The 23572-nt window shown below is 36.1% G+C and overlaps 1 protein-coding gene across 1 annotated transcript; it reads right to left on the bottom strand.

Moving 5' to 3' along the window:
• Positions 1-19165: 19165 nt before the first annotated feature.
• LOC149247058 (uncharacterized) lies at positions 19166-22428 on the bottom strand. Its single transcript, XM_089458111.1, has 7 exons — positions 21952-22428; positions 21367-21845; positions 20567-21055; positions 20263-20387; positions 20062-20145; positions 19844-19968; positions 19166-19638 (listed from the first exon to the last, which is right to left on the bottom strand). Exons 4-7 carry the CDS (start codon positions 20293-20295, stop codon positions 19515-19517), a joined length of 366 nt encoding a protein of 121 aa, XP_089314237.1. The 5' UTR covers positions 20296-20387; positions 20567-21055; positions 21367-21845; positions 21952-22428; the 3' UTR covers positions 19166-19514.
• Positions 22429-23572: the final 1144 nt, after the last annotated feature.

Below are 23572 nucleotides of genomic sequence, written 5' to 3'. Positions count from 1 at the left end.
GTTGACAGTTGCCCAAATTTTCACAAATTCTAGACTAAGCAGCCCTGCTAGGAAAAATTGCACAATTTTCACTGTGAGTGCTGACTGGCAGAATTGCGCAATTCTAGAGCCCAGCAAGCTGCCAGACAGGATTGTGCAATTTTTGGAGGGAAGGTTGGTTTCCCTCTAGAAATGCGCAATTTTCTTGGGGAAGCTACTTGACCTGCCTCTAGACGAAGTCCGGGTGAACAACTCGTGAGGGGAATGCATCAAGCTATTGTCGACAGGTTGTCTTTGTGAATGCAAAACATTGAAGCTTGTGAATTGACGAACCAAAGCAAGTTGATGTGAAGGATGGAAGGGAGGCTCCAAAATGAAGCTAAGGCAAAATTTTAAAGGGTGGTTGTAGCCGCTAAAACAACCTGAAAATTCCCCTAATGCCCTTAAAGAAATTAAGATACAAAAGAAAGACTTATCTAGAATCCAATGCAAGCTCTCCTCTTCTCCTTACTTGTAAGCTCCAACTCCAACCCCAAATGCTATAAGTGGAACTTGCAAAATGACTAAAACAAGCAAGAGAACTACAACATAAAAATAACAAACACTAACATCTCTAAACAATGATTCAATAAGGCATTGTAATACATATGCATCAATGAGACATAAGTATAGAAAAACAAAACACCTTTTGTATTAATGAATATTACAACCCTTTACAAATCTTCACCTTGTAGATGCCTCCCAACTATCATGTCCTACCTTTTCCAAAAAGCAAGCCTTCAATCATTACTCAAGTGCATGGATGGATAATGGATCCTTAGGCACAAAGCAACAGCATGAGGGCATAACTAAGAGACTTAGAGAGTCAACCCAGACTCTATGGGAGGCAATGAATTTATAGGGTAAAGAGGTGGTTTGGGATTTACCAATCTAGGACTTAAATCCATATATGAGGGAGGATAAGCTCTAGGGATGAGAGATAAGAACTCAAAAGTAGAAGTTTGAGACCTTGATCCGACATTAAATAGTTAAAACAACTAGAGAATATTCGAAATTATTTTTTATTTTTACTGAATTCTAGGGGTCATCGCACTTACAATGAGGGAAACATGCACTGATCAGCATAGATGCTATGTGTATAAGATGCAACATTGCAAGTTGCATGAAGGGAAAGTGTGATGGGGCAAAAAATTAGGGTTTTGAGTTGTTTAACCCAAAATTCTTGAGTTTTTGGAATGTTCTAAGGCTTTATAGGGGATGAATGCAAAGTGTTAAAGGATGATGATTGATCCGGGTTTCAAGCCATTTGATTGGATGTGAAAAAATGACCTGCAACGAAGATTGAAGTGAAAGGATGCACCTGATCAGTTAATCAACCATGCCTCGTGATCTATGTGTGTACTTGAAAAGGAAGCCAAGCACAAATCCCCACCTTCATTTGAGGTGGTTTTTGCCTCTGCAAAAGGAGCATCATCATATCCATTTCCTTTCTCAATAGATTTAAATTTACTGTCCTTTTTGTAGTTCCCTTCCTTTCCGCATTTCCAGCATATCTTTACAGATTTTCCTTGAGATTTAGATCTCCCTATAAATTTATATCTCCCACTTGAGAACTTATTTTTGTTTATATTCTAGGACCGTCCTCTCACAGACAAAACATATCCATTCTGGCTCTCCATATTTTTTCATCTCATCTCCTCCAATAACAAGGATAAGACTATTTCATCAAACTTCAAGGTAGTTGTATTACTACCTATTGCAACAACCAGACTATCCCATGAGTCTGGTAGAGAACACAACAGACTGATGTGATTGTCTTCATCTGAAAATTTAATATCAATAGATAACTATTGACTTACCACAGTATTGAAGGCGTTTAGATGATTTTTCACCGAGTCTCCATCTTTCAACCTTAGGTTATATAACTATTTCTATAAGAACAGTTTGTTCACTAGATAATTAGATTGATACAAAGTCCCTAACTTGTCCCACAAAGCCTTTGTTGTAGCTTCCCCTAATACATTCAAAAATATTGAATCTGAGAGACACAATCATATTGTACTCTTTGCCTTCCGATCTAACTTCTCCCAGTCTTCTACCGAAATTCCTGTTGGTGTCGTACCTAGATCTACAACAATATACTAATCTCTATCCACCAATAGATCCTCCATCTTGAGCTTCCACAGATCAAAACTTTGTCCATTGAATTTCTCAATCTCTACCTTTCTAGTATTCGCCATATTCTTTCACTGCAAGAATCAATCTCATGGATCTCCGACTATAACAAGGTTTACCACAAGTCTGAGCAAAATACCCCTTAGCAGCAAAGGCCTCCCCTTGAAGTTGAAACTGCTCTAATACCAAATGATTGTTAACCCTGTAAATAAATTACCCGCAAACAAATTATTAAAATAGAAAAATATACAATGGCGAGAACATATACACAGTTATTTTCTATTATAACTCAAACATGGAAAACCAAACTAATTTTTTATTATATTGCTTTCAATATTACAATACATATAAAAGCCCCAAGGGATAGATTAGTTGGTCGAGTTCCTGTTGCTAAGTACCTCGCCTATCACGGTCGAGGTCACGGGGTCAAATCTCCTCGACGCCCTTGGGGTTAGGCCTTGCTAGTTTGGCCGACGGGTAGATCCCTTCAGATTGATCTACTTGGATTTTCCCGTGGATGTAGCGGCCACTCAGTGTTCATGAACCACACTTAAAAAAATTACAATACATATATATACATGTCGAAGCATTTATAAAACCCAATCCATTAACCCTAGATTAGAAAATACCATGGGTGTTACACAACATTTTGTCACTGTCCCTGTACTCCCCATTTCGTGATCCTAGAGGACCTCTACAATGAACTCTACATGCTTTCCCATCATGAAGAAACTCCCATTGTGTCCCTCTTCATGAGCAGAACAATTCCCTTTTGCGTCATTTCCCAAAAACCTTTTGTTTTGCCTAGTTTACAAGATCGACGCTAATGACCTGTGTCCTCCTTGCACCGATATGCAGCGATTACAACTATCTGTATCATTGATCAGAGTGACTGAGCCTTTTTCTAGTCACGTCGATCCTCTTTTGGATACTTTTTTAAAATGGAGTCGAAGCTTCCAGCTCTAGAAGCTTCGTAACGAAAGTCTGGTAGATGGTTAGGCCAGATGGAGCTAAGGAGGTCAGTTTGGGCTCCTTTCCCCTATTAGGATGGAACTACCTCAAGAGATAAGACCTTCTCCCATGAGAAGAGGAACCATCTCCCCTCCATCCAAGCTATATAAACCTCCATTTTTCCAAAGCACAAACTAGTGTGATTGTGCTAGTTCTAATTATCCTTTGGTTGAGGTTTTGATTTTGGAGTAATCAACAAGTTATTCATAGTTTGTAGCTCTCTAGTTTGTGTATAAGGGATAATTGTGAGTTTGGTTTAGTGTGAAGACTAAAGGGAAGAGCCTTAAGAATACCATTGTTGGGGCCATCCATGGAATGCTAGCAGAAGTGTGTGGGAACCCGGATTTGTCGGAGGAGAACAACAACGTCAAGACACCGGTTGTAATCTCTTCTTGAACTAATATAAATGCAAGTATCGATTGATTTCCTACATAAAATGTCATCTCACATGTTTATTGCTTAATGTTTCTTGACCTGTTAAGTAGGCTGAATACAATTTGTATATTATCACGGTTGTTTTTTGTTGTTGTTTACTTGTTTCAGGTGTTTGAAAGAAGGAAACGAAAGATAATTGGAGCAAGGAAGCAAGGTCATCACCAAGTGGGATAAGCGTACTAAAAGGTAGGCCCTTTTAGTTGATTCTTGCTTAAGGAAATCTTCCATAGAATGTTTTGTTTGTGGCTAGACCCGCTCTCGAGCTAGAGGAATTGTTTGTGTCTGCACTTAGAATTTTACCTACACCACAATGGACAGAAACCATCATGCCCAAAACCATGCGCAAAAACAATGCACAAAACCATGGGTAGGTCTGCAAACCTCCCCAGCGACCCCCTCATTGTGTTTGACACAACATAGCAACACATGGGGTTAGTCATGGAAAGAATATAAAACACCCAACAAAAATTATTATGATATGTTGCATAAAATGGTTTTATATTTAGGTTTAGAATGATCATTATCGCACAGTCAATTAAGTACATGTTTTAGTGTGCATCTATTTGAAGCATACAAACCTTGACTTTAACCCTATGAAATCTATACAATTTGGCATATTATTGCACAATAGAAATTTCTCTGTGCAAAATGAATGTTAATTATGAGTAAAAAAGTATTGTTTGGTCTGAAAAATTCAATTTGGCCTTGTAATGAAGTTTGGACATGCATTTTTGTGAAGTAGGCCAAAATTTCCTCGCTTCACTAAAATGTGTGTCAAGGCTTTATTTATTGGCCAATTTGAATGATTCAAATTGCAGACTATATATTTAATTATTTTACACACTTTTCAATCATTATATATTTACTTTGACCCTTAAATATTTATGCTTCATATTTCATACAAAATTCCAAGTTTTGTTTCAACTTGGATTATGTGAAAGTGTTGAAAATGAAACAAGAAAAATCCAGATTTAATTTTCTCTTGAATTAATTTAGGAGAAAAATTGTAATTCCACATCACAAGACAACTTGTATGAGTTAACTAAGTTAATTTGACTTAGTTGGTTTAGTTAATTCTAGTTGAGGATCCAACTTGAGTTATGTAGAGTGTCTCCTATTTTTTATGAGCCCTCGTTGAGTTCATTTCGAATTGTAATTAATTAATTCAGTTTATCTTAGTTAAAGTCAATTAAACTAGTTCCAACTGATGGAGGAACTAGTAGGAGGTCTAATAGTGGGATGTTGCTTTATGTGTTCAACCAGTTAACTGATAATTCGGTCATAAATAACTCATGCATGTCAGATCTAAGAGTTACCCAGTTGAGATTGGAGTTCAAGGGCAGTGTACTATCAGTTGTATAATCATCCAAATTGTATAGGTGGTGCATGCAGTGAGAGGAAGGCCTATGATGGATTGCGTAATTCCAATTGAGGAATTTCCCTAACTAATAGGGGATAATTCCCAAGGAAACAATGCAAGGAAATAGAGACTTGGGCGAAGCAGAAAATTGGTTAAGTATTTCCAAGGCTTGTCTAGGAAGCAGTGAGACAGATAGAGATGGTGCAAAGGTTGCTCGGGCTTAAGCAAAGCATTGTAATCTTCTCATATTTTCTGACTAATGCAATATACATATAGAAGGGGTTTTTAGTTGTGGCTTTCCCCAAGAAATCATTGTGTAATGTGTTGATTGAATTCTTTCTCTTGTATGCTTCATGATTTCTCAATCAATTAATTGTTTTTGTTGATGAGTAGAGTAGATTCAAGTATTTTGTTTTAGAAAATTACATAAGAAGTTTGAATCTACAAGGAATTTCTACATGGTATTAGAGCAAAAATCACACTAGAAGAGAAGAATACGAGTTTGTCTTTGTAGGTGAAATCGAATTTGCAGGATCATTCTTCAGATCTAGTAGGATGTCGTTCTATGGATTAAGACTCAAATATGCCCTTGAGGGTAGTTCGAATTATATTGATTGGAAGGATAGGATGGAGGCAGTGTTGGAAGACAACGGGCTGAAGGAATTCATAGACAATGATATTCCTAAGCCTCCAACAACTGATGCTCAAGATCTGGCAGAGTGGAAGAAATGTGTGGCAAAGGCGAGGAGGATCATACTAGAAGGAGTTCAAGATCATATTGTCTCGAATCTCCACGGGAAGGATACACCATATGCAATGTGGCAAGCCTTGATAGACTTGTTTCAGAATAGCAGTGACCACAGGAAGCTGGCACTGAAGGACAAGCTTTGAAAGATCAATATGGAGAAGGGCGACACAATACCACAATACTTGAGCAGGTTCACCCAATGTTGGATAAGCTTGAGAGCATTGGTATTACAGTCGTTGAAGATGATCTAGTCAACCTAGCACTTCTAGGCCTTCCCAAGAGCTAGCACAGCTACCAAGATTCGGTAAATGGGAGGGAGCATCTACCAAAGTGTGAGAATTTGTGGTCCAACTTGGTGCAAGAAGAGATAAGGCGGAACACCAGATTTGGAACCTCATCTAAGCATGATGATGAGTATAATTATGCCTTGGATGGAAATACAAAGAAAGGGAAAGGGAAGAAATCCAAATCCAAAGGGGATTCCAATCAGGGTAGCAAGAAGGACTTGTCAAAGATTAAATATTTTCGTTGTCATGAGTTGGGACACTATTCCACGAAGTGTCTGCATAAGAAGGCCAACAAGAAGCCCACGGGAGGAGTCGCAGGTAAAGCTCTAGCTTCACAATTCGAGTTGGATTTCACCCTCATTGCATGCATGGTGATATTGGTGATGGGTATTGTTTGGTATCTGGATAGTGGAGCCTAATTCCATATGATGGGCAACAAAGAATTTTTAGTGACTTGGAGGAGAAGGACCTCCAAATGCACATCGAGATGGGAGATGATGGAAGGCAAAGTACGATCGACATTGGTACCGTTACTTTTTAGAGGGAGTATGGTTCTCCTCTCACATTAAAAGATGTGATGTGTGTTCCAAGTCTGAAGAAGAATTTAGTTTCAGTTGCTATGTTGGAAGACCATGGCTATGATGTGATATTTAGCAAAGGAAAGGCTTTCCTTTCTCACATAGCCACAGGACAAGTGAAACAGATTGGTGTTTGGGTGAAGAAACTCTACAAATTAGATGTAGAAGACTGATGCTTTGAGGACGAAAGTAGAGAAGGTGCAAAGTCGAGACACGGTGAAGGTGCACCATGGAGACTTAAAGATCATGCAGTAGATTTCTATAGGACTTCCCAAGGGTGCACTAGAACGGTGAGATACATGCAAAGGGTGTACATTGGGGAAGTACACCAAAGCCACCTATCATGATAAGGATAGTCGAGCGCAAGCGAGCATTGAAATAGTTCACTCATATATGTGTGGACCGTTCTCGACGGCCTCCAAAACAAGACACAGATATTACATGATATTTATAGATGATTTCTCACGTAAGTGTTGGATTTTATTCATGCAAAAGAAATATCAAATGTTCTCTAAATTTTTTGATTTTAAATCACTTGTTGAGAAAGACATTGGCAGGAAAGTGAAGGCTCTCAGGAGCGATAACAATGGAGAATATGTGTCGAATGAGTTCAAGAACTTTTGTGCATCAGAAGGCATTTGACGAGAGTTAATAGCACCCCATAACCCACAATAGAATGGGGTGTCTAAAAGGAATAACATAAGTATTGTGGGAGCTGCACGGGTGATGTTACATGATCAGGGCCTACTGTTACATTTTTGGGTTGAAACATGCAACATAATGGCATATGTGTAGAACAAGAGTCCTCGTCAGATTCTCGGGATGACTATACCAAAAGAAGATTTTTTAGGGAAGAAACCAGATGTATCACACTTCAATATCTTTGGTTCATTAGTTTACTGTCATGTTACAAAGGATGCAAGGAGTTGAGTTGGGCATATTTGTGGAGTACATTGATACACCTCACAACTATCGGGTGTACCTTCCATCTCATAGGATGACAGTTGTTTGTAGAGATGTGAAGTTCGATGAATAGAAGTCCATGAGATGTTCCCTTGAGAGGGAGCTTCAGTTAGATGCAGATGAGGAGCTTTTAGCTCCAAAGAAAGAACCTCAAGATGATGTGGCACAGCCACATGCAGAGGATAAGAGAGTGGAAGCACCCACTCATGTAAAGACATCTAGAGATGGAAGGAAGCGCACCAGAGAAGATGACAGATTGATTCATCATGCAAGAGAGAATGTGGGAGCACCCACATCACAGTGCATGTAGACGAGGTCACTAGATTGGTACACTAGTTACATGGCTCTAATGAGTGAGATTATAGGTACTGAGCCATCCTCATTTCAAGAAGCAGTGCAACAACCAGTATGGGTTGATGCCATGGTAGAGGAGTATGACTCCATTATTAGGAACAGTGTTTGGGAAGTTGTCCCAAGGCCATAAGACAAGTTAGTGGTAGGTTCCAAGGGGATCTACAAGTTGAAGCAAGTAGCAGATAGGAGTGTCGAGAAGTAGAAGGATAAATTTTTTGGGCAAGGGGTTTTCTCAGGTGGAGGGAATTGATTATGAGAAGACCTTTGCTCCAATAGGGACAAGTTAGTGGTAGGTTCCAAGGGGATATACAAGTTGAAGCAAGAAGCGGATGGGAGTGTCGAGAAGCACAAGGATATATTTTTTTCCAAGGGGTTTTCTCAGGTGGAGGGAATTGATTACGAGAAGACCTTTGTTCCAATAGCTAGGTACTCTTCAATCAAATCTATTCTAGTACTTTCAGCGCAGATGGGATGGAAGATACATCATATGGATGTGAAGACAACCTTCCTCAATGGAGTAATTGAGAAAGAGTTGTACATAGAGCAGCCTAAAGGATTTGATACCTTCAACAAAGAGTCACATGTGTGCAGACTCAAGCGAGCATTGTATGGATTGAAATAATCACCCCCTGTTTGGTACACTAGGATAGATAGATATTTCACCAGGTTCGGCTTCACCAAAAGTGAAGTAGATGCAAACCTTTACCATATTGTGGTTGAAGGTAAATTATTGATTATAGTATTATATGTCGATGATTTAATTCTAACAAGTGATGAGAAGTTGGTAAAATCTTGCAAAAAGGATCTTGCAAGAGAATTTGAGATGAACGACCTGGTGCTCATGCATTATTTCCTTGGTATGGAAGTATGGCAAGGAGATGGGGAACTGTTTGTCTCTCAAGGAAATTATGCCAACAAGATACTTAAGAAGTTCCACATGGAGAGTAGCAAACCCATGAAGACTCCTCTAATAGGGAATTGGAGGAAGGAATATGCTACTTCAGGTGAAGTAGTGGAGGCTACTATTTATAGGCAGTTTGTGGGCTCACTTATGTACTTGGTGAACACACAATCGGACATGTGTTTTGTAGTTAATCATCTTAGTCAAGCAATGGTTAATCCAACCAAACTCTATTGGAAGGCAGCTAAACATGTGTTGAGATACCTCAGAGGCACCACTCAGTTTGGTATTTGGTACAGACAGAAAGAGGGAGTGAAGCTGCAAGGCTTCATAGATGCAGATTGGGCAGGAAGAACACATCAGGGGGAATCTTCAGTATTGGGTTAGCAACAATTTCTTGGTACAATAGGAAGCAAAGATCAGTTGCACTCAGTTCCACAGAAGCATAGTACATGGCTGCTAGTCAAGTAGCTTGTGAGGCTATCTGAATGAGGAAGATTTTTTTTGGGTTATTTGGTCAACAGATGGATCCTACAGTTATTTATTGTGACAACCATAGTTGTATCAAACTCTCTGAGAATCCAACTTTTCATGATCAATCCAAGCATATCGACATCCGGTATCACCATCTCAGAGATTGTGTAGAGGAGAATCATGTTGTTGGAGTACATTCCTACAAAGGAACATGATGTAGACATCTTGACTAAGGCATTGTCAAGAGGAAAATTTGAGTTCCATAGAGGCAGAATTGGGGTATCTAATAATCCCTTTCTTATTGAGAGGGGTTGTTGAAAATGCAACAAGAAAAATCTTGATTTAAATTTCCCTTGAATTAAATTAGAAGAAAATTTATATTTCCACATCAGAAGACAACTTGGGTGAGTTAACTAAGTTAATTTGACTTAGTTAGTTCAATTAATTTGAGTTGAGGGACTAACTTGAGTCATGTAAAGTGTCTCCTACTTTATAGGAGCCCTGGTTGAGTTTATTTTTAGTTGTAATTAATTAATTCAGTTTATCTGAGTTAAAGTCAGTTAAACTAGCTCCAACTGATGGAGGAACTAGTAGGAGGTCTAACAATGGGGTGTTGCTTCATGTGTTCAACCAGTTAACTGATAATTCAGTCATAAATAACCCATGCATGTCAGATCTAAGGGCTACTCATTTGAGATTGGAGTTCAAGGGCAGTGTACTATCAATTGTATAATCATCCAAATTGTACAAGTGATCCATGCAGTTAGAGGAAGGCATGTGACAGATTGCGTAATTCCAATTGAGGAATTTCCCTAATTAATAGGGGCTAATTCCCAAGGAAACAACGCAAGGAAATTGGGACTTGTGCAAGCAGAAAATTGGTTAAGTATTGGCCAAGGCTTGTCTAGGAAGCAGTGAGACAGATAGAGATAGTGCAGAGGTTGCTCGAACTTGAGCAAAGCATTGTAATCTTCTCATATTTTCTTACTAACGCAATATACAAATAGCAGGGGTTTTTCATTGTGGCTTTCTGCGGGAAATCATTATGTAATGTGTCGAGTGAATCCTTTCTCTTGTATACTTTGTGATTTATTGATCGATTAATTGTTTCTGCTAATGAGTAGAGTATATCGAAATCTTTTGTTTTAGAAAATTACATAAGTAGTTTGAATCTACAAGGAATTTCTACATAAAGTTGTGTATAGGTTTTGTTTCTGATTGCAATGTTATTTGTCAGACATGATGCAAGGCTATATTTTAAGGTTAGGTATTGTATAATTATGTAGAATTTATGGATAGTATTGCACTCCTCAAAAGCTAAATCAATCGTTTGATATATTATGCTTTACCTGTGAAAAGAAATGGAAGACTTTTAAATACCTTGGTATTCCAATATCTTTGAAAGGGAACACTACTAAAGATTGGCATAACATAGTGCCAAAAATTCAAAATAAAATGGTTTCCTAGGGTGCTAGTTGGCTAAATTTGGCTAGAAGAGTCGTCCTGATAAAATCCACCTTATCTTCTTTATATATATTCCAAGGCTTAATCCTCTTTACTCCTAAAGGAATCTTGGGTTGGAAAGGCGAACACAAAAATAAAAAAAAATCAACTTAGTTAACTAGAGCACAGTTAAAAGTTCAAAAGAGGAAGGGGGTTTTGGTTTAAAGGAACCTGTTTACATATAATTAGCTTTAGGGGAAAACCTAGTTTGGAGACTATTAACAAAACCCTCTAAATGGTGGTCCCAAGTTCTACAAAAGAAATATCTTCCTTTCCTTAGAGAGATCCTTCAACATTACATCAAGCCCACAAGATGGCTTCCACAAGTGCTAAGATCCTCTTCACAAAGTCTTCCAACAAGATCACAAATGCAAGGTTGATCCTCTCATTATACCACAGAATAGATCAGATCTCAAATCAATATATATGCCATAGATCTCAAAGTAATAGATCAAATCTCGAACCAATATATATGCCACAAATCTCAGACTTCTGAAGATTAGTATTATGAGAAGATCTCAAAACTATGACTTCGTATCATTAGTATAATGAGTAGATCTATAATCACTAATTTTAGATCATAAATGTAATGAGTAGATCTTACAAATCTCAGACCACTTCACATAGAAGAGCATATAAGTAATGTGTATTTGAATTGCATCAAGGAGAGACAATTAACCTCACTATATAGCCATCATGTGATCTGAATGAAAGTTTCAAGACAAACTTTTACAAGAAACAAGGAAGCAAAATAAGACATTAAACAGGAACCTAAAAAGGAAGCCAAAGTGGATGCTAAAAACAATGCCATAAAAGGAGAAAAATAGGGCGTTACACATAGGAAGTTATACATGAAGCTACTTCTAGAGCTAAAGAAGAGATTAAACTGGGTGTTTGCGATATTTAGTGTCGATTGGTTGTGATCAGTGAAAGCGCCATCACAATAAATAACACCAATTTTTTCAAAAAGGTGGAGAAAAATACACTAAAACAGTTAGTGGAAGTAAAAAGGGGAGCTAAAGAGGAAGCTAATCATAGGGATTTGTTGTACTAATTATAGTCTTGAAGCTGGAAGGAATACGATAAGACCTTCCCATCAAATTGAAGGCTTGGAAAATAGTATGGTATTCCCAACATAGTTTCTATAGTCTACTTTAAAGAGCATACAAAAGAAGAGTTTTTGACCCATAGATGTTTTGAATTATGATAGAGGCTTTTGATAAAAATCTAGAAGATGGGAATCATACTATTCTTTGTCATTGGACATATATTCTCAAATCGGGACTTATTATAGGGGATCTTATATCGGGAAACCACAAGAGGAAGCTCGAGAAACAAAGTTACCCCCGACTCATTTGTGTGCAAAGCTTGAGATATAGACAAGAATGAATAAGAGGGTGCATGGGCTAGCAAAAACACCCATTTGCAAAAAACTTATCCCCCATGCAAATATGATGTAGATCATGGAAAAAAAAATGAATTTAAGAGTTTTACAGAGAAAATACCAGGACTATGAGCAATACCGACTGATAACTCGTCTACATATGTCCATGAAATAAAAACACCCAAGAAAACCAATGATAGAGCATTCCCCTGAGGACAGTAAGATCTGAAATACTTCGATTGTGTTCAGAAAATAGCCCTCTGACCATTCACGACTCCAAACAACAGTCGATTAGGATGTAATTGAACCCAATTACTCGACAGCAACGACGTATGAAAAATCTGAGAGCTGAAAAACCCTAAACTCTATCACTTGTCTTACTTCACCTCTAAATTCATAATCCAACCCCAAATCTCATCCACTAAATTAAGGTATTTATAATAATAATTAATTAAAGATTATTTATAATTATTTTTATTATTATTAATATCATTAATTATTTATAACAATAATTAATTATTATAATTTCTATTAATCATTTAGTTTATTAACCTAAAAAAATAGAATTAACACATAATAATAATTAGTCATTATAATACCTACTAATTAATTAATTAATCAAATAATTATTCCAATTAAATAAAAGTGTATTAATCCAATGAAATTAGATTATTTATAATAAAATAATGTAACAATTAGTATTTAATTATAATATCTATTAATTAATTAAATCCAATAAAATTAGCTATATTATTATAACAAATAAAATAAAAATAAAAAGAATTAATTATCTTTCTTAAATATGAGTTTAATTATTATTATAATGTTTATTAATCAATTAATTAAATTTAAGATATAATAATGAATTAAAATTTAATAACAAAAAAAACTAGTCACATTATAATAACATTAGAATAATAAGAAATCTATTAATAATTATTTAAAAAACTATTCATTAAAGGATCTTTTAATAATAATGAAAATATATAAAATACAATTTACTATAAAGATTATAATAAAACTTTAAAACATGATTAATAATTATTAAAAAAAATATTAAGCCGACCTCATCTCCTTAAAATCAAATTATCTTTTTACTATTTAACCTCTCACTAAGCTCTTCTTCTATCATCACTCAGAAATTGTCCTGGTGATGGATCCTTGTTGGGATTTGAAATGTTGACAAGTATGATTATTACTATGGATACTCTTAGATTCAACTGGAAAGAAATGAACCACAGATGCCTCAAATCCAAAAGAAGTTCATTCTTTATCAAAATATATTTTTTCTTGAATCTTCCAAAAATGATAAAACTATTTAGCGATAGCTTGATCATTCAGATATATTCACTCATTGTGAATACATATCATGAATTTGATAATGTGATTCCACACCTTAAAGGAGGGATCCCTATCTTGGATCAATCTTTGAACTTTCTTTTTGAAGCAACATCTCCACCTCATGAAGTTCCAACCCCTTATCAAATCAAGAAGATCCATTGGATGATGTGATTTTAGAGGATTGAAAGGTTCAACCGTGATGTAACGCCATCTTAAGTAGCAGGGTGACCTGCACCATCTCTAAAAGGTCCACCTAATTGGCTCATTAAAACACTTGAAAGGGTTTATCCTTGTGGAGAATTTTTAGAAAATAATTGTGTAAGGGATTTGTAATTCGTCCAATGTTTCAGGTGGACACTCAACCCATCATCAATGTTCATCCTGATAAAGTTGAAAAGGCAGGAACTAGAGGTTCCAGTAGAGCACATGGAGGTGACTTAGATTATTCATATTCAAGTGTTTTAAATGATATAGATGTTTCATATGATTGTGCATTGAATTTATCTACTAATATTGAACCAAATACCTTTAAAGACATTGCTTCTCATGATGAGTGGAAAGCATCAATGTAGGAGTATAATGCTTTCATCAAGAATGGGACATGGAAGTTGGTGGACCCTCCACTCAAAACCAAATTCATTAGCTACAAGTGAGTCTTCAAAAACAAGTGCAAATCGGATGACTCACGTGAAAACACAAAGCAAACCTTATAGCAAAAATATTTGCATAGAAAGAAGGCATTGATTATGAAGAGACGTTTTCCCCCATAGCAAAATGGATTACCATTCATACTCTATTTACCTTGGTAGCATAGAAGGGATGAAAATTTCATCAAATGGAAATGAAGATTGCTTTCTTAAATGGAGAGTTGAAAGAGAATGTCATCATGTCTCATTTGGAGGGTTATGTTGTGAAGGGAAAAACCATTATCTCATCAAATCCTTATATGGCCCGAAACAAGCACCACAAACCTTGTATAAAAAATTAACTAAGCATCTTCTAACATTGGAATTCAAGCACTTTAATCTTGATGATGCAACTTTGTTGTCAAGAAAGTTGGAAAACTATTGTGTACCTTGTAGTGTATGTAGATTATCTATTGATCACAAAGAACAACGGAAGCTATATTGCATCCATAAAGAAAGAGTTGAAGGCTTTGAGATGATATATTTGGAACACCTTTACTACTACTAAGACATTCAAGTGACTCAAAATCTAAAATACAAATTAATCTATAAAAGTACGTTGGAGAATTGTTGAACAAGTTTGACATGAATGAATGTAACCCTCTCCGCTCCAATGGAACAAAATTCGAAGCTACATCAAAAGAACAAGATGAATTTGAGGATGCAAACAAGTATAAACAACTTCTGGGACATATTATCTACCTTACCTGCACTAGGCAATATATTTCATTTGTTGTTCGGATTCCTTCCAGCCTTATGCAAAACCATGTGAACAACACTAGTCTGCTACAAAATGAACTCTAAAATACTTGAAGGGAACTCAAGACTTTGATCTCAAGTATTCTAATGTGGACGACTTTATCTAATTAGATATTTTGGTTTGGACTTTGATGAGGATAAGGAAAAGAGTGTTAACTTTAGGCTATCTCACAAGTCTTAGATCAATAGTTGTCTCTAAAATGTCATGCAAACATACAAATTCTACAACAAAAGCAGAATATGTGGCAGTTGTAGAAGCAACAATGGAGATTGTTTGGCTTAGGAAAATGTCTAATGATTTGCAAAAGAAACAAGTGAATTCTACTCCCCTTTTGGTTAACAAAACTTCGATAATCAATTTGAGCAAAATGCCAAATTCCATGATCGAACCAAGCACATCAACGCAAAATATCCTTTGATTCCATATCACATAGAGGCAAAGACTATTCATGGGACCAAGGCTACAAGAGATGCATTTCATGAATCCTCTCTTATAAATTTCATGTTTCTATTATTCACAATTACAATCCATCAAATACACAATTATACCATATAAGTGAAAATAAAGAAAAAGTGTGTGGCTTGCTAGTCTTTGAACTTGAATTCAAATGTACACCATATCATTAGAAGGCTCAAGCTTAAGCATATTATGGATTCTTCTTCAGATACGTGTACAGGTTGATAAGGATAAATTCCATAAGCTATAAATATCAAATTTCAATGAGAAAATGAAAATTCAAACCCAACAATAAATTACTTGCTTATGATTATAAATTAACCAAAACATATCTCTTTCACCTTTGGAAAGGTAAAGCATTCATTGTTTACTTTAAAATTCTGCATAAGCCAAAATTTCACTGGGATTCTAATACATTATGTTAATTCTGGAGTATGATTATCTTGACATGAAGATCTGATCCATTATTTCAAGGTTTTCACATTTTAGAAGGTAGAGCAAAATACAATTCCTAAACTAGGTCAAATTCCAAAGGAATGAATTTGGAGCCAAAGGAGTCAACGAGTGAATCACACTTTGTAAAATGAATGAACAAATCACACGACGAGAAAATTGCACCCTAAATATAGAATAATAAAACTTCCAAACAATGAACAATGGTAGGTTGCATTTCAAACAATGAAGGAATGTACGTCACATGCAAACAATGAAGGAATAATCCACATTCTAAATAGCAAGTGTAAATCGCACTACAAATAGTGAACGGGTAACTTGCAATGTGAATACCAAATGAGTAACCAATCAACCAAAATTTAGAGTGGATTAAGGGTAAATCATGTCCAAAAATCAAAGGAAAAAGAATAAATAGCATTCAACAAAAATGAAGCAAAAAGGGCAACTTGTATTTTATTATATTCAAGTTAAGCAAATGTGATGCCTTTAATGAGGAGAGTGTCGTGGATAAGGTTATAACTACTCAAGCTCAAGATCATGATAGGGTCACTAAGTTGCATTCAAAAATATGAAAACTAGCTAACAAAGGCAACTACGACAATCTCACTTGAAATTGCAAAAAAGAAAACAACTCTTACACTAGGTTTCCCCACAATGTGATTTATTAATTTCCTAGGACAAGATCATGAAGGATCTAATCCTTGCAAATCCTATTGTGGGGAGACCAATGAAGGACCTCTTCTACCCTTAACTTCACATTAGGTTATGATATTAAGGTGCACCAAGCAATTCACCCAACCACAAGGTTCAAAGTAATCTCCACTAGTGTACATTCCTTAGCACTAGTTGCTAATAATTCTAGTTAATGCAAAAGACTCTCTAAATGGGAGGCAATGAACTATAACCTAGCAATAAAAGATAAGCTGAAGAAGCATTCTTTACATTAAATCATATTAGAATGGATGAAGCAATGAGCTTCCTGAAAGAAGAATGGGTTCTCATAAGCACATATGGATATGTTGTGCAGTCAACATATCCTTAGAAATTGTGAATAATAATACTACAAAGTTCACATACACAATTTCTAGCATGCTCTTGCATGTTATTATTAGCATATCAGTAAATAACGGTGTTATATTCTCAACTCTTCCCTCTTTCTCAACTTTCCATGATCATTTTCTCAACTACTCTTGTAAGGACATATTAGCAAATTGCAAGCCTAGGGAAAGATTAACCATATTACAAACCCTACACTGAAATATGAAGTTGAAAAATACTCGAACTCCTGACAAATGAAGCTCTTAATAAAGGTCAAAATGTAACCTATAAATAGGCAAAGGGGCAAACCTGCGGTGGAAGACCTATTTTCATTTTTTTATTTCATTTTAATACATTTCTCTTAATCTTCTCATACTTTAATACTTCACTTGATCTTAATAAATTTCCTAGTAAATAAATAATTGATACATAGATACACAATTTCTTTAATCTCTATACCAGATTCTCTGAAACATTCATTATATTAATTTCTTATTATCAAATTGTATGACATAAAAGTTTCAAAAATTAAAAAATAATATTAAGAGTAATAAATCAAGTATAGGAGGCTACTACTGTTTTAGTCTTGTATAAGCTGGCCAAAAATAATGGCTGAAATGCTTATAAAATTTTTTCTCTTATATAATAAAATTTGAAATTCGCTTTACTTTTTTACTTGGAGCAAAAAATTTCATCCAACAATATAAACATCATTGGAATTTAAATTAATTATATAAATGAAAAAACTACTATCATTCAAGGGAAATAAAGGATTTTCATTATATACCTCAAGAATGAGACTTTGGCGTGGTCCCCTGCCTTCAGTTGCAGATAGTGGCTTTGCAAATACAGATGAGCCTTCTGCACACCTCTGTTTGATCCCTCCTGCATCAGCTGTGGAATTGCGGGTGGAGTATGTGTTACTCCAACTACTTTCACCTTTGTCAACCAGACCTCCTGAGAAGGTGCATCATCTTCTTGTAGCACTGATTTAATTTGAGGTTTAATTTCAGGATCCCTACTGTCAGAGGTTCTTCCATCAGTTGCTGTTTTGAATTGTCTTCAATTTGGGCATTTACTAACTAATTTTGATTGTCCCACATAAAATCTAGACCGTCCCTTTAATCTCGAACTTCCATTTGACAATATACCACGCTCAGAATGCATTCCCCCTGTTACATGACTAGGACATTGGAATCCAAAGATTCTCTCCAACACCTTGCCCCCATCATAATTACTCCAAACCCTAGAAATCCCACCTGCACCCACTTCAGAAACAACACCGGTTTGTGACTACTCAAGGCCTTTGCCCAGCTTTGCTGCTTTTCATACTGCCCTGCACATCAACGCTTCTATCTTGACACCGATCCTGGCCCCTATGCTAAATCCCGGTCCAATCTCTAACGACTACCATGCATTAAAATAAAAATCATTTTCTCTCCTTCCCACTTTCATGGAACCCCATTGATAGATCCAAATCATCACCATTGCATTCTGTTTGAACATTTAGCTGAAGCTGCTTTCCCTCTCGACTTTTTTCCCCATTGGCGTCTTGATGTGCAGGGCAGTATGAAAAACAGCAAAGGTGGCCAAGGTATTGGGCACAGTCCCAAACGTTGTTGTGGGATTGGGTGTAGGCGAGAATTCTGCGGTTTGGAGTAACTTTTATGGGCACAAGGTGTTGGATAGGAAATCTTTGGATTTCCACAATCTGAGTCATTAACAGAAGGAATACATTCTGAGCATAGTAAACTTCCATGTCGAAGCTGGAGAGCTGAGGTGCAAACAATTAATTGTCTTTATGAGGGGCATTCAAAACTATCTAGCAAAGGCCCAATTGGGGGACAAATTAAAACAGCAACTGACAGAAGAACGTCAAAGACTAGGGATCCTGATAAATCAGTGCTACAACAAGATGATCTACCTTCTCAAAAGGTCCATTTGACAAAGACGAAGGTTATGGTAGGTGGAGTAACACACACTGGCCATGCAAATTCCACAGGCAATTTAAGATTGATAAAAAAGTGGTTGTCCAGAAGGCTTTTCTATAGCTGCAAAGCCTCAACTTGCAACTCAAGGCAGGTGACGGCGCCAAAGGCTTATTCTTCAGGTATATTTTGTTCCCTACCCTCTTTTCCCTTCAATGTTAGTACTAAAATAATGAAAAACATTTTATATGGAATTGAACTGCATAACAAGCATTAATGCAAAAATTATTCGGTAACAGAAGAAATCCCATTTGCAAGATAATCAACTCCAGCCTACATCTTGATGCCTTAATCTCCAATATTTCTCGTATATTGATTTTTTAATCTCATACATAAAAATAATTCAATAGATACGATTGTGCCCAACTCAACTCCCCTTATACCTTTAAGATGATCCGTATTTATGCAACCTTGGAAATGATGATAACACAGAACACCTTCCTCTCACCCTCCATCTTGAATGATTCAGGGACATATAATATCAAAATCATTAATGCCAAATACACCAAAACATATGCCAACTTTAGAAAAGTGACATCTGAACAAGTGCTGTGCATCTGTATGATTGAGACTCGAGAGTACAGACAAAACACACCAACGAAATTCTGAATTACTTATGTGTAAACAGGATGGATGGATGTTACACATCATGTATAGCACGGTAGCATTGAAGACTGCATAGAGGGAGATTAGTTCTGCGGTCTCTATATTTATATGTATTGTTACATGCTGGCCCAGAACATTTCTCACGGGGTGGAGGGTACCTGCAATGACAATAAATGATGAAAAAAAAAAAAAAACAGCTATACTTTGGAAGCACTTCAAAACAAAGTGAAATCCAAAGTTCAAAAACCAAATGATTACTGACAATTACAAATTATAACTCAAGACAAATAATAACTCAAGATTAGTAACAGAACATAATGGCCAACACCATAAAAATTCTCATTAAATTAATAAAAATCTAACCTGCATGGATTATTGAATATGCTTGGAAGCCCCATATTTAAAGAAAATGTAACAACTGTGACAGATGGTCCCATAACCCATCTCACACCGTTCGATGCAAGCAATATAGCACTAGCAGCCTTCTTCTGTACTCATAGAATGTGACTTAATACTAGATATAAAATATATAAAAAACAAGCAAAACAACTACCCTCCAACGATTCAGCACTGTAAATCACCTGTGCCATTGCATCTCTTTGTTTCTGTATCTTATCTCCTCGTTTCTTCTTTGAAGGGTCCCTACCCAGAATCTTCTTGACAGCCTCCGCATATGATACAAAACCACAAATGAGATTAATTATATTCAATTCTTTAAATAAATTTCCTCTGAGAAACATATCCAATATAAAATCCCGGTAAACCTACACAGTTATGCATACCTGAGCTGCTTTTTCTGCCTTTTCTAATTGCATCTTACGTCTCTGAGCTGCTTCTGTTTTCTTCGGCCGCTGTGCTACCTCCAATAATTTTTCCTCTTTTTTGTCAAGTAAAAGATTTAGTCAAACTGCAAGAGATGCCTTTATAACGTCTTCATGAACTCGTGTTTATGCTTATATGCATTATAACTTATGATAACTACATCAAAACAAGACAACAGCTAACTAAAAATTGTTTTGCTTGCACTGAAAAGTACATATATGACCATAAACATGGCAAGCTCAAAGGCAGAGCACCAGGGCCTACTTCTATGACTGGTATGAGGTAATCCTTCTGGAAATTCAATCAGATTTGCTCCTACTTCTGAACCAGCATCCTTGCATGACTGCATGGTCCTTTGCCGTGCAGTAAGAGTAACATCCTTGTTATCATCAGCGGTTGAATTTCCAACTCTTTTTCTTCTGCTCCTCTTCATCACTCCTTCAAGATCAACACATGTCTTTTCCACATCTTCATCACCCAATGCAGCAGCTTCTTTAACATCATCATGATAAATATATCCTGAATCAGTTTAATATTTTGACTTCTTCCATCTTCTTTTATGTCACTGTTCACAACGCTTTGAAGATCCAAGGGAAGGTAAGCCAACGGTGATGAATGACCATACCATGTTCATTAAGAAACGAGTCATGTGATTCTCCCGAGTTTGGCCTTCTCGACGAAAATATTCGCGGCTTCTTACGCCTTTCACGCCATTGAAATACAGTCGCTCGGCCGGCTCCATACCCGCGTACTCTGCAACAAAATCACCAACAAGCCTTAAAAACTCAACAATAAAATCCTTATTTATTAAGCAAATTCTGCAAACGCTCGGGAATCAGAATCCAAAACATACAGATATCAATCACAAAATTGCCCGAAGAGCCTTACAAATTCAATATCAAAATAAACCAAATGGCGAAACCCTCAAAGACTCTCAAACCCTTGAAACCTTAGACACCATTAAACAGCAAACGCCGAAGCCAGTGTAATTAATAGCATGATAAACATGTAGAGCGACGAAGAAAGAAAGCGAGGCACAGAGAATAGAAAGGATAGGGAATTACCATGCATACCCTTTAGAAGGATTCGTTAGTAATTCTTGGTGAGAAGAAGCAGCACTGCGTAGGGGCCAAAAATGCCCCACGAAACCCTTACTACCAAGAAATATCAACGACAATTCTTCAACTTCTCGACCCATTAAAGCTAAATCAAATCCCGAAACGTCTCTAAAATGGCATCAAAGCGCTGACCTCAAGCCCTAATCCAGTTATTTCGCTCCCAGAGGAGCCAGGCTTCGAACCTCGGGTTTAATAGAATGGGTAAATCAGTAGGCAAATCCTGCTCTCTATTCTTCTCTCATTTTTCTTTTCTGCATTTTCGGTGCCGGCTTGTTTTGTTTCGAGTTTTTCTTCGAAGCCACAGCAGAGCTAATTGAATCTGTAAGATGCTTATCATTTCATTTTTCATTTTTTATTTCCTGCATTTTCGGTGCCCGCTCTCAGTTTCAAGTTTTTCTTCGAAGCCACAGCAGAACCGAATGAATCTGTACAGAGTCTAAACGAGATTAGATTCTAAAACTTTTTGATAGGTATAGATCTAAAAAATAAAAATAAAAAGCCTAATCTGGAATGCTTGATTGGAGGACTTACTATCTAATTCAGTGTATGGGAAGCTGCAAAAGTACATTATGAACATGATTGGAGATTCAAAACATTTGCTCAGTGCGACTTAAAAGCGGCTGAGACGTGAGGGCATGAATGCCTCATAAGAACACAGACTATTGCAAATGTCTTGCAGCAGCAAACGATTTGCATTGTTGTACCGATTGCTTATGGTTCCCTGATCGTGCAGCTTAGTGCTCTGAAATCTTGAACGGTTGACAGCACAATATGCAGAAGTTGTATTTCTGCAAGATTTTTTCACATGCCATGTTAGTTCAGCATAGCTCTTGTCAGGGAGACGTTCCTTTATAGGTCTACAAGGATAACACGCGATGCTTTACTACTTCATGCCCATCTCAACCACAGTGATTCCCACAGGACGAGTCCACACGCACTGGTTTTCTGTTCGTAAGGCCGTCTTTCTATAGAAGGGCAACCACATGATCTGGAGGACAGTGGAGAAGAATCCCATGAATGTGGTGATGGGAGCTCAGAAGAGTTAGATTTTATAGTTGTAAACTCTAGTGTGATGACCATGTCAAGCAGAGAGCATAATTTTATTGAGCAGTTTGAAGGTAAAAAAAAAAATAAAAAAGAGACCAAGGTTATAATGACCGTGTCAAGTAAGGCATCTTGTCTCATAAAACTTAAAAAAGTATTAAAGATATAAAGAATTTTTTTTTATTAATTAAGTGGATAGGTAGGTTTATTTTAAAATATTGTTGTCTCAAATTTAATTGTTAGTGATTTTTAAATAAATCATAGAATGGTACTGATTTAAAGTACTATAATATTCTAAAATATTTTTGATAATATATATTTATTTTAATGGTTAAGAATTTTATTACATGTTTTTTAAATGTATATATGTTTAAACAAGCATAAGTCTATTTTTATTCTGGATCTACCAAGGGCTGAGATGGATCAAATCTTTTTTCACTCCATGCTAGTTTACATATCATGATATTTGATCTCTCTAGACTCTTAGTAGATTTAGAGTAAAGATGGATCTATTTTGGTTTAATTCCCCCCTTTAAATAGGCTACATTCCATGTGAATACTATGGGTCAATACCATTGGTTCTCAATACCATGTGCCATCTTTATTTTTATTAATATTAATATTAGAGTTAATACTAACTTTTTTACATGGTATTAATAGTAATTTGGCCCATGGTATTTGGCCCATGGTATTTAACCCATGGTATTAAAATGGTATTTGGCCCATAGGATTCACCTAAATAAAACATCCTATTTTTTTAGTCTTCTTAAATATAAAGAGGTTTATGGACTAAATATAAAAAGAGGTTTTATTTATTTATCATACCTCTAGTTTAATTATATTTTTATTTATTTACCATACCTTAGGAGTGACTTTAAAAAGAAGTTTTATTTATTTACGATACCTTTGGAGTAAGTATAAAAAGAGGTTTTATTTATTGACCATACTTCAAGTTTATTTATATTTTTATTTATTTACCATACCTATTTTTTTAGTGTTCATAAACATCTTTATATTTTAAATTTATATTGTGTTTATACATAATAATAATTAGATTGATTTCTAAATGGGGCTTACATTAGATTAAAAATGTTAAATGTTAAACATT

Source organism: Pinus tabuliformis, chromosome 7, assembly GCF_031772625.1.
Source record: "Pinus tabuliformis cultivar Carrire ecotype Pingquan chromosome 7, CPIR1, whole genome shotgun sequence".
Classification (NCBI taxonomy): Eukaryota; Viridiplantae; Streptophyta; class Pinopsida; order Pinales; family Pinaceae; genus Pinus; species Pinus tabuliformis.
Note: the sequence above shows the minus strand (reverse complement) of the source record. Positions and strands in the feature narration are given on the sequence as shown.

Coding starts and splice junctions, on each gene's coding strand:
- LOC149247058 (XM_089458111.1), bottom strand. CDS start 20,295: ATGCAATTAGAAAAGGCAGAAAAAGCAGCTCAG. Junction 20,146..20,262: donor AGGCAGAAAAAGCAGCTCAG/GTATGCATAACT, acceptor TCATATGCGGAG/GCTGTCAAGAAGATTCTGGG. Junction 19,969..20,061: donor AAAGAGATGCAATGGCACAG/GTGATTTACAGT, acceptor CTATGAGTACAG/AAGAAGGCTGCTAGTGCTAT.